Source organism: Vigna umbellata, chromosome 10 (genome assembly GCF_029865625.1).
Source record: "Vigna umbellata cultivar VRB3 chromosome 10, Vumbellata_1.0, whole genome shotgun sequence".
Taxonomy (NCBI): Eukaryota; Viridiplantae; Streptophyta; class Magnoliopsida; order Fabales; family Fabaceae; genus Vigna; species Vigna umbellata.
Genome location: NC_142174.1, coordinates 18,077,274 through 18,090,903, shown reverse-complemented (window position 1 = coordinate 18,090,903; position 13,630 = coordinate 18,077,274). Strand labels below are relative to the sequence as shown.

General features: G+C 36.2%; 3 protein-coding genes across 3 annotated transcripts; 2 read left to right on the top strand and 1 right to left on the bottom strand.

Moving 5' to 3' along the window:
* Positions 1-199: 199 nt before the first annotated feature.
* LOC124829038 (glutamate receptor 3.6-like) lies at positions 200-5,021 on the bottom strand. Its single transcript, XM_047302471.2, is given in 8 exon segments — positions 200-449; positions 452-887; positions 1,676-2,082; positions 2,174-2,205; positions 2,368-2,645; positions 2,729-4,080; positions 4,195-4,476; positions 4,786-5,021. Coding segments are annotated over 7 exon segments (2,799 nt in total). The 5' UTR covers positions 4,463-4,476; positions 4,786-5,021; the 3' UTR covers positions 200-423.
* A 2,872-nt stretch (positions 5,022-7,893) lies between these two features.
* LOC124829037 (Protein phosphatase 2C family protein) lies at positions 7,894-10,715 on the top strand. The gene is made up of 4 exons (XM_047302469.2): positions 7,894-8,608; positions 9,250-9,444; positions 9,703-9,908; positions 10,029-10,715. Exons 1-4 carry the CDS (start codon positions 8,441-8,443, stop codon positions 10,582-10,584), a joined length of 1,125 nt encoding a protein of 374 aa, XP_047158425.1. The 5' UTR covers positions 7,894-8,440; the 3' UTR covers positions 10,585-10,715.
* A 313-nt stretch (positions 10,716-11,028) lies between these two features.
* On the top strand, positions 11,029-13,630 carry LOC124829036 (Pentatricopeptide repeat (PPR) superfamily protein). Its single transcript, XM_047302467.2, has one exon. The coding sequence runs from the start codon at positions 11,451-11,453 to the stop codon at positions 13,317-13,319; it is 1,869 nt and encodes a 622-aa protein (XP_047158423.1). The 5' UTR covers positions 11,029-11,450; the 3' UTR covers positions 13,320-13,630.

Sequence of the window (13,630 nt, the reverse complement as noted above, 5' to 3'; positions counted from 1 at the left end):
CACCAATAAAAAAAACGAGAGAAATAAACAATGTCACATAACTAAATAGATTAAAACATTAACTAAAAGCAGTTAGTCAAATATAAACTGATGTAATGTTATAATCCATTGGCCACATACGCTATTATAAATGACACTTTTATTGTGATTACAATCAGCAAGAAATTGAAAATGATTAATAAATATATAGTATCTGGTATAAACTGAAAACCCTTTTTTCTGCATATATAAAGAATATAAACCAAGTTAAAAGAAGTGTTACATATAGCTACCCAAAGTTTTAATTTATCCTACATATATTTACTTAAAAAAGAAAAAAAATAAAAACAAAAACTATGTACTAGTAGTCCACTAGTTGCAGTAGAAATGAATAGTGTTGCTGATCCATGTAGACATGTTGGTCATAATAGTTCACTAGCATATTCACTTCTGCGTGAAGCATTTTCCTTATTCGAGTTGATGGATGAGCTTCCTGTAGAGCTTCGGTATGAGATCCTCTCCATTTTCCTTCTCTTGGACCGGCTCTTCACAGTCTCTTCTTTCTCATCTGCAAATGAAAGGAAAGTCTTGAGACGTGAAGATCTTGATGATGATCCTATGCTTTGGCCACCAATGGACTCAGGTTCCTCTAAGTAGTGCTTCTGGTATTGCCTCAAAATCTGTATAAGATACATGAAGAGTGCAAGCAAGCACGCAACTCCACAGATCGCATAGAGCCCCCAAAAGCTTTTAAGTTGGAGTCTTTCCACTTCAAGCTTTGCCCCTTGTGATAAGCAAGCACTACTCAAAAGCCATTTGTCATGGATCCTTTGCAAATCTCCATTATCTATCATTTGCAATATGGCAGTTGACAGGTCAACTGCTAATGGCGAGTCCCGTGGGAAGGCCTAAAGAAAAATGAACCAAAACAAGCCATGTTACCAAAGCTGGCAAATTCAAATATGGGAACCAACAACTAAGGATTGATTCCAAGGACTAGCACTGAGCATGTTGCACTCAAAATGTAAAAGAACTACCGAAAAGTTGTTCTACACATTCATCCAATCACAAACTAGTGTGTATGGCAAATTTGTTGATTTTTACTATGATTGCCTTGAAAATCTCATCAACAGTGAAAGTTGATCAAGTAAAGCTAATAATAATAATATATAAAGTCCATTGACAGTAGCAGGTATGTATACAGCATGAGCTATCATATTATTAAGAAAGTGAATTTTATACTTAATTCAACTTCATAAAAATAGCTTGTAAGGTGAGGTTTGTACTCATTTATATACTATGAAATCACCTTATTTCTAGTAAATGTGCAATCTCTAACACTCCCTCACGCCTAGGCATATATATCTCGAGTATGAGATTAACATTAATAGATAATCTGATAGTAGATGGTATAATAAACTCAACAAATAACAAAATTTTAAATAACGGGTGACACAATAAGCCTAAAAAACATAATAAATCTCACTAGGATAGGCTTGAAACCATGACTTCGATATCCCGTTAAAAAGTAGATTTAGCACCTAACTCAACTTTACAAAATCAGTTTGCATCTACTTATATACTATGAAATCATCTTATCTCTAGTAAATATGAGATTTTCAATACATGTAGTTACACTTGCTTCTTGGAAGAAAGAAAAAAACCATGGCAAATAGTAAAGGTGAGTGATACTTACAAATCCCCAACCATTTCTCGTGAACTCCTGACCTACGACACTTAAATCACAACGGCTGGAGAGGAAGATGTCAGTGTAGGCACGCTCATCAATGTAAGCAGCAACACCGCCATTTTGGGGACCATTTTTCAGTGCTTTAGCAATTTCTTCTGGTGTTGTCAGAGGAACTAGCCTGGACTCCTCAATATGAATTTCCTGAACTAAGTAGTTTTTTGCAAAAGAACCCTGCGTGTAGCCTATAGGCACTTTGCTGTTTACTAGACTTTCAATGCCTTTAATGGGAGAATAAAGTTGTTGCACTGTGAGGATTGAGGTCAGACTTGCCGTATAACTTGAGTTAATTATAAGAACTACAAATAACCATATAATCAACACAACACGACCAAGTGTACTCACTGTATTTTCCCCTGCATGGTATCCAGAAAACCAGATTCATTAATCCAAGGGAAGCTATCCCTTTGACAATATATGTCAGAAAAGACAAAATCTGGCACTTACTGTGGGAAAAGAACATTGTTGAAAAACTAAACCTGCCAAAAGAAAATCAAACCAGTTACAAACATAACAATCAAAGCTGTATACACATAGATATAATAGGGAAATTGAGACTTCTTCATAATTACAGTATGTATCATTAACATAGGATGAGTTTTAAAATAGGTTCAAAAAGGAAAAGTACCAGATTTCCTTACCATAAAACGGTAATTACTTGTTTTTTGGGTGGTCCTCTAAATTCATCATTCACCCTATGCTCCAAAATCCAAACAACAGCTCCTACTAGTATGAAAAAGGAAGCTGTCACAAACCACATCTTTGGTGTAAAAGGGGCCAAAAAGGCCAAAGCATTGGATTCTGCCTTCCCAATGGGTGCTACTACCACTAGACCAGACTCAATATATGGCTGAGTAAAATCCACCATCCTTGTTCTTTCTGTAGTAATTGCAATGTCTCCTACTGCACCATCAAATTCCTGCATGAGATGAAGAAAATTGGTCTAAGAAGATTGCCATAAAACATCCAAACTGCACAAAAGGTTATCGGCATGACACTCACACCCGTTGTGATCAGACGGACAAGCTCAGTCATACTAGGATTGTTCTTACCATCCCCGTATGAGATGAACCTGTAGGGGACAGCATAAGGCAAGAGATTCACTGCAGCAAGAAATACATCAATGCAGAATCCCTCAAACATGTCAGAGCCTTTTATCTGTGAGACAAACTCGTGGTAACTAACACCTCTTGGTACTCCAATCTTTAAGAGCCTTCCATTGTTTGGGAAAACCCAACCACGAGGTTTCTCATCTGAATTTCCAGGCCAAATCACAGGAAACAGCTTTTGATTTTTCCTGGGCAGATTGACTGGTTTGGAATAAAGAGTTTCTGGAGGAACAACTGATAAACCAGAGTGATTAGACCAATAACCGATCCGTCGAGTTCCTGTTCCAATCACATTAATGATTTCATATGCAGGATTAGCAAGGTTTCTATCGGATGTATACTTGAATGGACCTGATACACCAGTCATGTTTACCTCATAGATCTTTCTACGTAACAGATTTCCTTCATTAAAGATTTTCAAGGCCTCAAGATTCAAGTTGTTTCCATGTATGTTAGACAGCTTTGAATCCGTTGAGAATGTAATTTGGTTACCTTCTTTGAAAAATGCATCAAGAGCATGAGCAAGTGCATAAACAGTGTCATATGCATAGATAGGTAAAAAACTCAATCCAAGCTTGACATTGGCAGTATTTGCCCTGGTCAAGTTTTTCCACCTAGAAACAAAACTTCTTCTGCGCTGTGAATTTAGCGTGTAGATACGTGGTGTAAGAACTCCTTGAATTTCATCCATTGAATCAGGAGAGAGAGGATAGTTAATATCAAGCAGAGCAGAGAGGAAAGAAGTGGCTATCCAGACATAACCAGTTCCCATCATCCCAAGATTCTTTGCAACTGTGAACACCTGGGGGCCAAGTTGAGTATTGCCATGAACAACTATTATCCGTGATTCTGCCAGAGCCACCTGAACAAGCACATTACTAATCTCTTCCATAGATGCTTGGGGCCTCAAAGCTGCTTTATATGATATCTTGCAACGCCTCTCCGCAAGCTTATCTCCTAATGTGCTAATTCCATTTCTCCCATTATCATCATCAGGAAAGACAGCGATAACATCTTTCCAGCCATGGTAGTCAACAAGGTCTGCTATTGCAGTCATTTGATAAAGATCACTATGGCAAGTTCTAATGAAGAATGGGAATTGAAGCGAAGAAAGAGTAGGGTCAAGAGCTGAAAATGACAGAAGAGGAACTTGGAGCTCATTTGCAATATGAGTTATGACATGAGCTGTTACAGAACTATGGGGGCCTATTATCGCCACTGTCTGTCTTGCCATGACCTGCAAAACTGTTATCAAGCAGAGCTATAATTTGACAGAGTTGAAGTAACTTCATCTGTGGCTGAGAAAGATTATTTTTAAGGCTTTAACACATAACAAGGGTGATACTGTGAAAGACATACCCTCGGCAATGCTCAGGAAACCTCTGTACTTAGAATCTTCTTGCAGTGAGAGGTTTAGCTTGGTTCTACCAAGAATATTTGGATCGGAATTTATATCTTCAAACGCAGCTTCTAATGCAACTTTTATAGTTCTACCAACACTGGTATTGTAAGAGAAGAGAGCCCCAATATTTACAACTTCTGGTACTGTAAAATTTTGCCTGCCACTCCCATTTGAAAAGCATCCAATGGACAGAACCATGAAAACCAAGGGCCAAACTTTACTCATGTTGGACAAGGAACCTGTAAAACAATAGCTACCAATGAACAACCTCCTCCACAAACACCTGAAGCATATCCCCAATTTTGTTTTATTTTCAAAAAGAAAGCACAGATACTAAACTAAGATCTTTAAAAGAGGTAGTGACAAAACCCCCCCAATATAGTATAGCTCACAAACTCAAAAGCCAAATCTTAAACACACATCAAATATAAAGAAATCTTAGAAAAACATTCGATGGAATAGAAGAAAACAGTAAAGTGCCCAAACAAATACAGGATTGCAACACAGCAAAAAAGAAAAAGAACTTTACTCAAAAGGGTCATACATACCTGGTAGATTCACAAAAAGGGAGGTGGCACCTATGCATAGTACACCAAAAAGACAAACTTTAACCAGTGGCCAATACTTACACAGGAAGATGAAGCAAAAAGTAAAAGCAAAGAGAGACCATGAAAAGCATAGTGGGTTATGGAGAATCTGGGCACTGATGAAAAGTAAAGAAAATGGAGGGAGTAAATTGGCAATAAGGCTAATAAGGTTGATGATGATAGATATACTCCATGAAAACTAATGCCACTGGGCATAACTTGTTCTTCTTGTTTTTTATTTGAGTGATGATGTGCAATAATGACCCTTGGCACCACATTGAATTTGAACCTCAAAGTGTGAAATTGCTTGGAAACAGTTGGAGATAATTGTCGTGTTCACAAACAGCACAAGAGTTAAACCCCTTCCACACTTTTAAGGACAGTCCTCTCCCAAAGGACTGCACTCTTATGAAGCCGTGTCAATGACGTGGACTTTTCTTCACCGGAATATAAAATTTCCACATAATCAGAATTCGTATATTTACTATAAAATAATAATAATAATAATAAAGTTGATTTTTCATGTGAAACACATGGCATGGCAGCATCTTTGGCTCAAATTGTTAAGTTATTGGTGAGTGGGGCGTGTAGTGTAATAATTATATAATGTACCATTAAAGTGATGTAAGAATGGTTCGGGACCAATGGATTTTAAAACTATACAAAATATATATTATTATCACAATGAATATGATATTATATTACTAAATAAGTATAAGAAAAAAGTGGTTAGGAAAAGATATTTCTGGAATATTGCGTTGACTGGGTGGAGAGGACGGAGAGAGTGTTTCATTCATAGCAGAATGTCGTGTCGTTCTCAACCAACAAAATGAAGTGAAAAGAAAAAAGAGAATAAAACAAAAGTGATTAGATGTAGTTTATTCTCTTTTATGCTGTTTTTGATACTTATATTTTTTCTTGTTTAATTTTTTTTTCATAATTAATCTAATGATTCTTCAATACACCTTTTTAATCGAGCTTGAAAATCAAACTAGATCCAATAGTATATGATATCGTAAATTTAAATTTGTCTTTAGTTATTTGTTATAAATTGATTTATTCTTGGTCGATGTTAAATCGTACACCTTTTCAATAAAAATATGGATAATGATATTTTAACAACATTTTAACATTGTTTATGTGTCATTGTGATTGGTCCATGTTAGTGTTTATGATTATTAGTATTCATTTGGACCAATCACATAATAACACGTAGATGATGTTAAAATGTTGTAAAAAAAATGTTGTAAAAGTATCTTTATCCTAAAAATATAATATTGTATGTTCATATCAACATGTTCAAATATTTATTAGTATTAATCATTGTTTTTAATAATAAATAAAAGAGTTATAAACATCCTCGAATGATGCAAAAGTCAATCAAAGAATAGAAAAATGGGAAATCGTGGAACTAACTAAATCCAGCAGAAACTTTGTAAAAAAATTGGCAACTTGATAAACACTCTGAATATGCGCACATGTTCACTCTATGCATGCATTAACTTCAGAACTATTTCACCCCTAAAATATTTAAAAGGATTTTTTATTTAGAAAATAACATAAATAATTAACTTAAACTTATATTAAAGCAATAAATATACTATTTAGTTTGACATGATAACCCGTAGTGTTGTTTGAGTTTCTGATACATATCGTAATAGTCATTTTTACAAGGATGGATCTTCAATAAAAATAGGATTAGATCATGAGGCCACCTTAAAAATCATTTAATAAATATATAAGTCTCCAAATTTATATCAATATTTATATTTGTATGTTTTTCAAAACAAATTAAAGATACAATAAAAATATATTTAAATGTTAATTTCATGTGTCACAAGTAACAGTTTAGTTATAAAATCGATATATAACCATAACTTCTTATAAACAAATTCTATTAATTGAGTTATAAGGAATTATTCCCCTAATGAGATGTAATTTCCCCATACTAATTATCTTTTTAAAATAAGTTAACTATCATTAAAAATGATTTTTTTATAATATTAAAAAGAAAAAAAAGAGAAATTGTGTCGTGACAATGGTCATGGTTTAGAAAAACAAATTTCTATGAGTTACTCTAAATTGATCACATTTTCTCTCTAATTTTCTATTATTTTTTATATTTTTTTTGGTAAATAAGGTTCTTGATATCTAACACAGATAATACTCTAACACTTAACGTAATGTTTATTTAAAAAGATTTTTGACACATAATTAACCAGATATTTGAAAACTAACATTATCAATACCATTACTTGTATTTACAGAAATGGTTGGACATTCAACATATTATCAATACCATTATTTGTATTTACATGGTTGTTAGACTCGACATTGTTTATGAATTAATCATGGTCTAAGTATATCTTAATGATCATGCTTAACATTAATTACTTCTAATTATTTGGGTACTTGTTTTCTGTGGTTGTCGAACTAGTCCTGAAACTCAAGTTAGGGTTAGCTGATGAAGAGCCTAGAAAGTATGGGTTTCCATAAATGTTTTAAAGAAAATATCATTTTCTTTGGTGTGTGGGCCATGCTCGATCGTGTGCTCAAAGTTGGAAATTTTCATTTAACCCTCTATAATTCATTGATAAACCTTTCAAGAACAAACAACCATGAGAGAGAGAAAACAATCTATGACAAATAATGTTAGAAAAATAAAAATTGTTTGTTCGTGTATAATTAAAGCTTAAGCTGTGAATCCTTGTATAAAGTTTAAAGTTGATCTTTTTTTTTCAAATAGTGATAAAAACCATCTTTGATTCTTAAAAATTTAAGTAAATTAATATTGATGATAAACTAATAAAGTCATTAATTACAAATATAATTATAATTATAATTTATAATAGTTAAAAAATAAAACAAAATATTAAAAAAATATGAATAAAGTAAATGATGTTGAAATATCTTATTTAATTAGAGGAGGAAAAAGGCCAGGTTATTAAGGTAAGACAATGTGCTAACGTTGTTAAAAAGTTTGTTAGGTGAATTTTGATAGAAAATTGTTAAAGAAAAATGCATAGAAGGATGGAGATTGATATGATATGAAATGATAATAGAAAATTGATGATAGATTGCAAGAGGTTGGAGTTGCACAAGGCCATGTATCCGGTCAACTGGTAACACAAATGGCAGCAGAAGAAGCCACATGTCACTTCCTTTCAAGCGCTACAATGGCGACCGCAAAACTTGCATTTGCCAATCACTTTATATATACTCATCTCAACGGTTTCCCCTTCTCTCTCATATCCATTTATAACTATATTGGTCTTCGTTTTTCTACTCTTAATCTTCTCTCTTTGCCACAACCATTTCTTCCTTTCTCTGCACGCTACCCCTTCACTTGAGTTTTTCTTTTTTGCTTCGATCAAGTGTCTGCCACGTTTCCAATAGCTGTCTCTGCCTGTCTGATCTTCTGGGGTCGTTTAAAAATGGCTTCTTTCTCGTGTGTGGCGTTTGTTTGAATGGTTTTGCAGAAGCTTCTGGTATAAGGGATAAATAACATAAATAAATGAAAAATCAAATTTTTAAGCTTTTTGTTTGGTTGTGGTTGTGATTGATTGGTGGATCGTGATATGGGACAAGGACATGTTGCACGTGTGAGGAAGATACAATGAGTGGTGTTGGTGGTGGATGCCCCTGCCCCAGGGGTATTAGTGATGGTGCCATGGAGGATCTGAATGGGGATACGGTGGGGAATTTGAATCAGAATGCAGCGAAGCCTCCGAGAGACCATTCTGTTATGCGACATTTCAGCAGCTCTTCTTGGTCTGCAGAGCCGGTTAGTGTAATCAAATTGAAATTTCATGTTTCTGTTCTTGTTGGTTGGATATCATCAAGATTCAACACCTCTGTAGCATTTTGATGGCTTCACACAATTTGGTTGAAAGAAAACCAGGATTTAGGAAAACTTGGAACATATTGGTTCCTCTCATATATTGTTTTGATATTATACTAGGACTTGTTGGTAGAGTAGTTGTATTATTACAAAAGAGGCTTTTGGCGTGTTTGGTTCCACCTTTGAGATGTAGTTTTATGCGTTTATTGAGAAGCTAATAGTTATAACTTCCGTATCCCAGATATGTTTTTCCTATTTCTCAAACATTTTTTTCAGAGGTGCATGTGGATCCGATTGAATCTGCAGCTAATTGCAAAAGGGTCGATAAAGTTTCTGGTGATTTATAAAACCTGCAATCCTTAGGATGTTTTTTCTTGAAATTTAAAATGGCATTTTACTATTAAACTTTTGAGCAATTTGTTGATTCATGTCCTTGTTTTGATCAGTTTGTTTCAAGTATAGTGAAAGCATAGAAAGAGAATTCCATGGAAAGAAAATGGATTGTTTATATGTTCAAGCTGCTGCTATACATATATTTTGACGTGGTCCTGGCTAGTAATTATGCCCTATCTTCTTCTGTCCAGGAATCAAATATTAATATTATTGGACTTAAATCAAGCACAGAAAAAAAATCAGACTTTCCACTTGAAATTCGATCTGGAAGCTATTCCGATAAAGGACCAAAGCAGTACATGGAGGATGAATTCATATGCATTGATACTCTTAGTGAATGTGACGGTCTAGGAGCAAACCTTCCTTCTCCTGCAGCATTTTATGGGGTATGTTTCTTGTGTTGAGTTAGATCGATCCTATTATTCTCCTAATGAAGTGGGCAAATTCTCTTCATAAGCGGAACAATCTATAAGATATGAATGAATTCCCCATCACTGATTAACCACAGTGACCTAAAAGATTTACAAATATTAATACATCATAGAGATTATTTCTTTGATTACCATGTTTTGATTGGTATTCCAATCTGGTTGCCTTTTGCATGTCCCTTAGATTAGGCATTCATGGGGATTGATGATATACAGGTATTTGATGGACATGGTGGCGTTGATGCAGCAGCATTCACGAGAAAGAACATCCTCAAGTTTATAGTTGAAGATGCTCATTTCCCATCTAGCATTAAGAAAGCAATTAAGAGTGCATTTGTGAAGGCTGATCTTGCTTTTAGAGATGCCAGTTCTCTTGATAGCTCTTCAGGCACCACCGCTCTGATAGCCCTTATGTTGGGAAGGTAGGGACTGACAACCATATGATTAGAACAATGATTTTTAGACACTGTTGGTAGTTGCATATATGAATTTGAATGCATGCTGCTATTACATGCTAATTCTACTAGTAATCTATTTTGCAGTTCCATGCTGATTGCCAATGCAGGAGATTCTCGTGCTGTGTTGGGCAAACGGGGCAGAGCAGTTGAACTTTCCAAAGACCATAAACCAAATTGCACTTCTGAAAGATTAAGAATTGAAAAACTTGGTGGAGTGATCTACGATGGATACCTCAACGGCCAACTATCAGTGGCTCGGGCTCTTGGAGATTGGCACATAAAAGGAAGCAAAGGTTCTAAGAGTCCTCTAAGCTCGGAGCCGGAGCTGGAGGAGATCGTGCTGACCGAAGAAGATGAGTTTTTGATAATGGGCTGTGATGGATTGTGGGATGTGATGAGCAGCCAGTGCGCTGTGACAATGGTGAGGAGGGAGATGATGCAGCATAATGATCCCAACAAATGTGCAAAAGTACTTGTTACTGAGGCCCTCCAACGCAACACTTGTGACAACCTCACAGTTGTGATTGTGAGTTTCTCCAAAGATCCACCTCCTAAAATTGAAATTCCTAGATCATGTAGGAGGAGGAGTATTTCTGCTGAGGGCCTTGATCTTCTCAAGGGTGTTTTGAATGGTAGATGAATAAATGAAGTTGCTGATTTGTACAGATTATTGAGTAGGGTGTTCTTCAGTGGGGATTTTTCTGAGTAACTGCTACCCCTGCTGCACTTGAACATTGTTGTTTGCTTAAATGTCAATAATAATGATTTGTATTTTCCGCCCTTAGTTTATCTTTTACAACATTTTCAAGTCATTGTAAATTTGTTAGGAACATTCACTGTGTTTTCTTATTGTTGACCTGTCTTTGCCTTTACACATGCAAATTAAAGGAAAAACTGACAATCACTTTTCAAGTTGAAAATGATTCTGTTCAAAAGACAAATGGACAGAATACTTAGAAGGATTGATAGTGTTAAACAAGGGTGTTCATGTGCACCATCATTGCTACAATCTTGTCAGTGATATTTTCTCCATCACTACTAATTCCCTGGAATCCTTGTTGTGCAATCACATTTTCATAGAAGCTAATGCTCCAGCGCCAAAGAATTTTTCATGCTATTCCTATTTGGCTATTTCTTCTTCCTAAGTTCCGATAATATCAACACACACTTTTGTTTTGGAATGAAAGGAAACACTTTCTTAAAAACTTAAGAGTGATTTGTCAAGAATCTAAGTATAAGTTAAAAGGCGCAATAAATGAAAAAGTTAAGTAATATAAAAAAAATAAAGGAAAAAACCAAAAACATATAAGATTTTGTGTGAAAAATGTGGTGTCAGCTATTATACATGTAAAGATTCTCAAGAAGGATAGACAAAAAAGACTCCTTTTTTTCTTCAACGGGAGCACTTTTGCATTGAGAAGGGCGATTTGTTCAGCGGGAAAGATCATTGCTTGGAGCAAGATTTTTTACTCATAATAGTATTTGTACTTAACCTCGGTTGATGAAATGCATAAACTTTGGAAAGCATTGGCATATCGTGGATCCTCCTCAACCCCTTATCAAAGACGTTTTCAATTCCAAACGAGTTCATCTACATCTTCATACTCTTCTTCTGTACCAAGCGAGGAGCATGTTTCACAGCTGATACTGGACCAGAAATCTGCTACCCAAGCACTGGAATGCTTCAGGTGGGCGTCCACCGTCCCCAACTTCGCACATTCTCAATCCACGTACCGCGCCGTGATTCACAAGCTCTGCACCTTCCGCCGTTTCGACACTGTCAAGCAACTGCTCGACGAAATGCCCCAATCACTCGGTGCGCCACCCAATGATGCTATTTTTGTCACCATCATCCGCGGCCTGGGCCGAGCGCGGATGATTAGAACGGTAATCAAAGTGCTTGACTTGGCGTACAAGTTCCACGGCAGCCCCTCCCTCAAGATTTTCAATTCAATTTTGGATGTGCTTGTGAAGGAGGATATTGACATGGCTAGGGAGTTTTATAGGAAGAGCATGATGGCGAGTGGAGTTGAGGGGGATGATTACACTTTTGGGATTTTAATGAAAGGGCTGTGCCTAACTAATAGGATAGGTGAAGGTTTTAAGCTCTTGCAGCTTATTAAGTCTAGAGGGGTTACTCCAAACACTGTGGTTTACAACACTTTGCTGCATGCACTTTGTAGGAATGGGAAGGTTGGGAGGGCTAGGAGCTTGATGAGTGAGATGGAGGAGCCTAATGATGTTACCTTTAATATTTTGATATCTGGGTACTGTAAGGAAGGGAATTCAGTTCAGTCTCTTGTCCTGCTGGAGAATAGTTTTAGCCTGGGATTTGTGCCTGATGTTGTCACTGTTACTAAGGTGCTGGAAATTCTATGCAATGCTGGCCGCGCCACAGAGGCCGCTGACGTTTTAGAGAGAGTTGAGGGCATGGGAGGTTCGCTAGATGTTGTGGCTTACAACACCTTGATCAAGGGGTTTTGTGGAGTGGGGAAGGTGAAGGTTGGGCTTCATTTTTTGAAGCAGATGGAGAGCAAAGGCTGTCTTCCAAATGTGGATACCTATAATGCACTGATATCTAGCTTTTGTGAGTCTGGGATGTTGGATTTGGCTCTTGATCTTTTTAATGATATGAAAATAGATGGGATCAAATGGAACTTTGTTACATTTGACTCAGTAATAAGGGGTCTGTGCTCAGAAGGAAGAATTGAAGAAGGTTTTTCTATTTTGGAGCTAATGGAGGAAAGCAAAGAAGGCTCTAAAGGGCACATCAGTCCTTACAATAGCATAATATATGGCCTGTTTAAGCAAAATCGATTTGATGAGGCAGCTGGGTTTCTAACAAAGATGGGGAACTTGTTCCCTAGAGCTGTTGACAGAAGCATGAAGATTTTAGAGCACTGCAAGAAGGGGTCTATTGAGGATGCAAAGAGGGTATATGATCAGATGACTGATGAAGGTGGAATTCCAAGTATTTTAGTTTATAACTGCCTTGTTCATGGATTTTCCAAACAAGGTAGTGTCCGAGAGGCAGTTGAGCTGATGAATGAAATGATTGCTAACAACTGTTTTCCTATGCCATCTACATTTAATGCTGTCATCACAGAGTTTTGCAGACAGGGAAAAGTTGAGAATGCCTTGAAGTTGGTGGAAGACATCACCGCAAGAGGTTGTGCACCCAATACAGAAATATACAGTCCTCTGATTGATGTCTTATGTAGGAAAGGGGACCTTCAAAAAGCCATGCAAGTCTTTAGAGAAATGGTAGACAAGGGCATCCTTCCTGACCCTTTTATTTGGAATTCACTACTACACTGTCCGAATCAAGAAAGAAGTGTCAATAAGAATATATTCAACATAGATGACATACTCTAGTACTCAGGTGGATATTGCAAACTCTGTCCCACAATCAATTTCTTACCTTCGTACTCTTAATACTCCACACATAAGTATTCAGGAATTGTTTATTTGGTGGAAATCGGTTGACTTCCACCAATGGTTTTTAAATCTAACACCAAGTGTTTTGGTCGTTTACTCCGAGTTAATTGCTACAAACCTTATCTCAATGAATATGGGTGTACATACCTTCTTGAATTGTCTTACACAAAGCTCTCCATTTCTAGTTGTGGAGTGTAGACTAAATTTCTCTTGTTATCCGTGTTCTAATGAAATTCTGTATTTGTGTA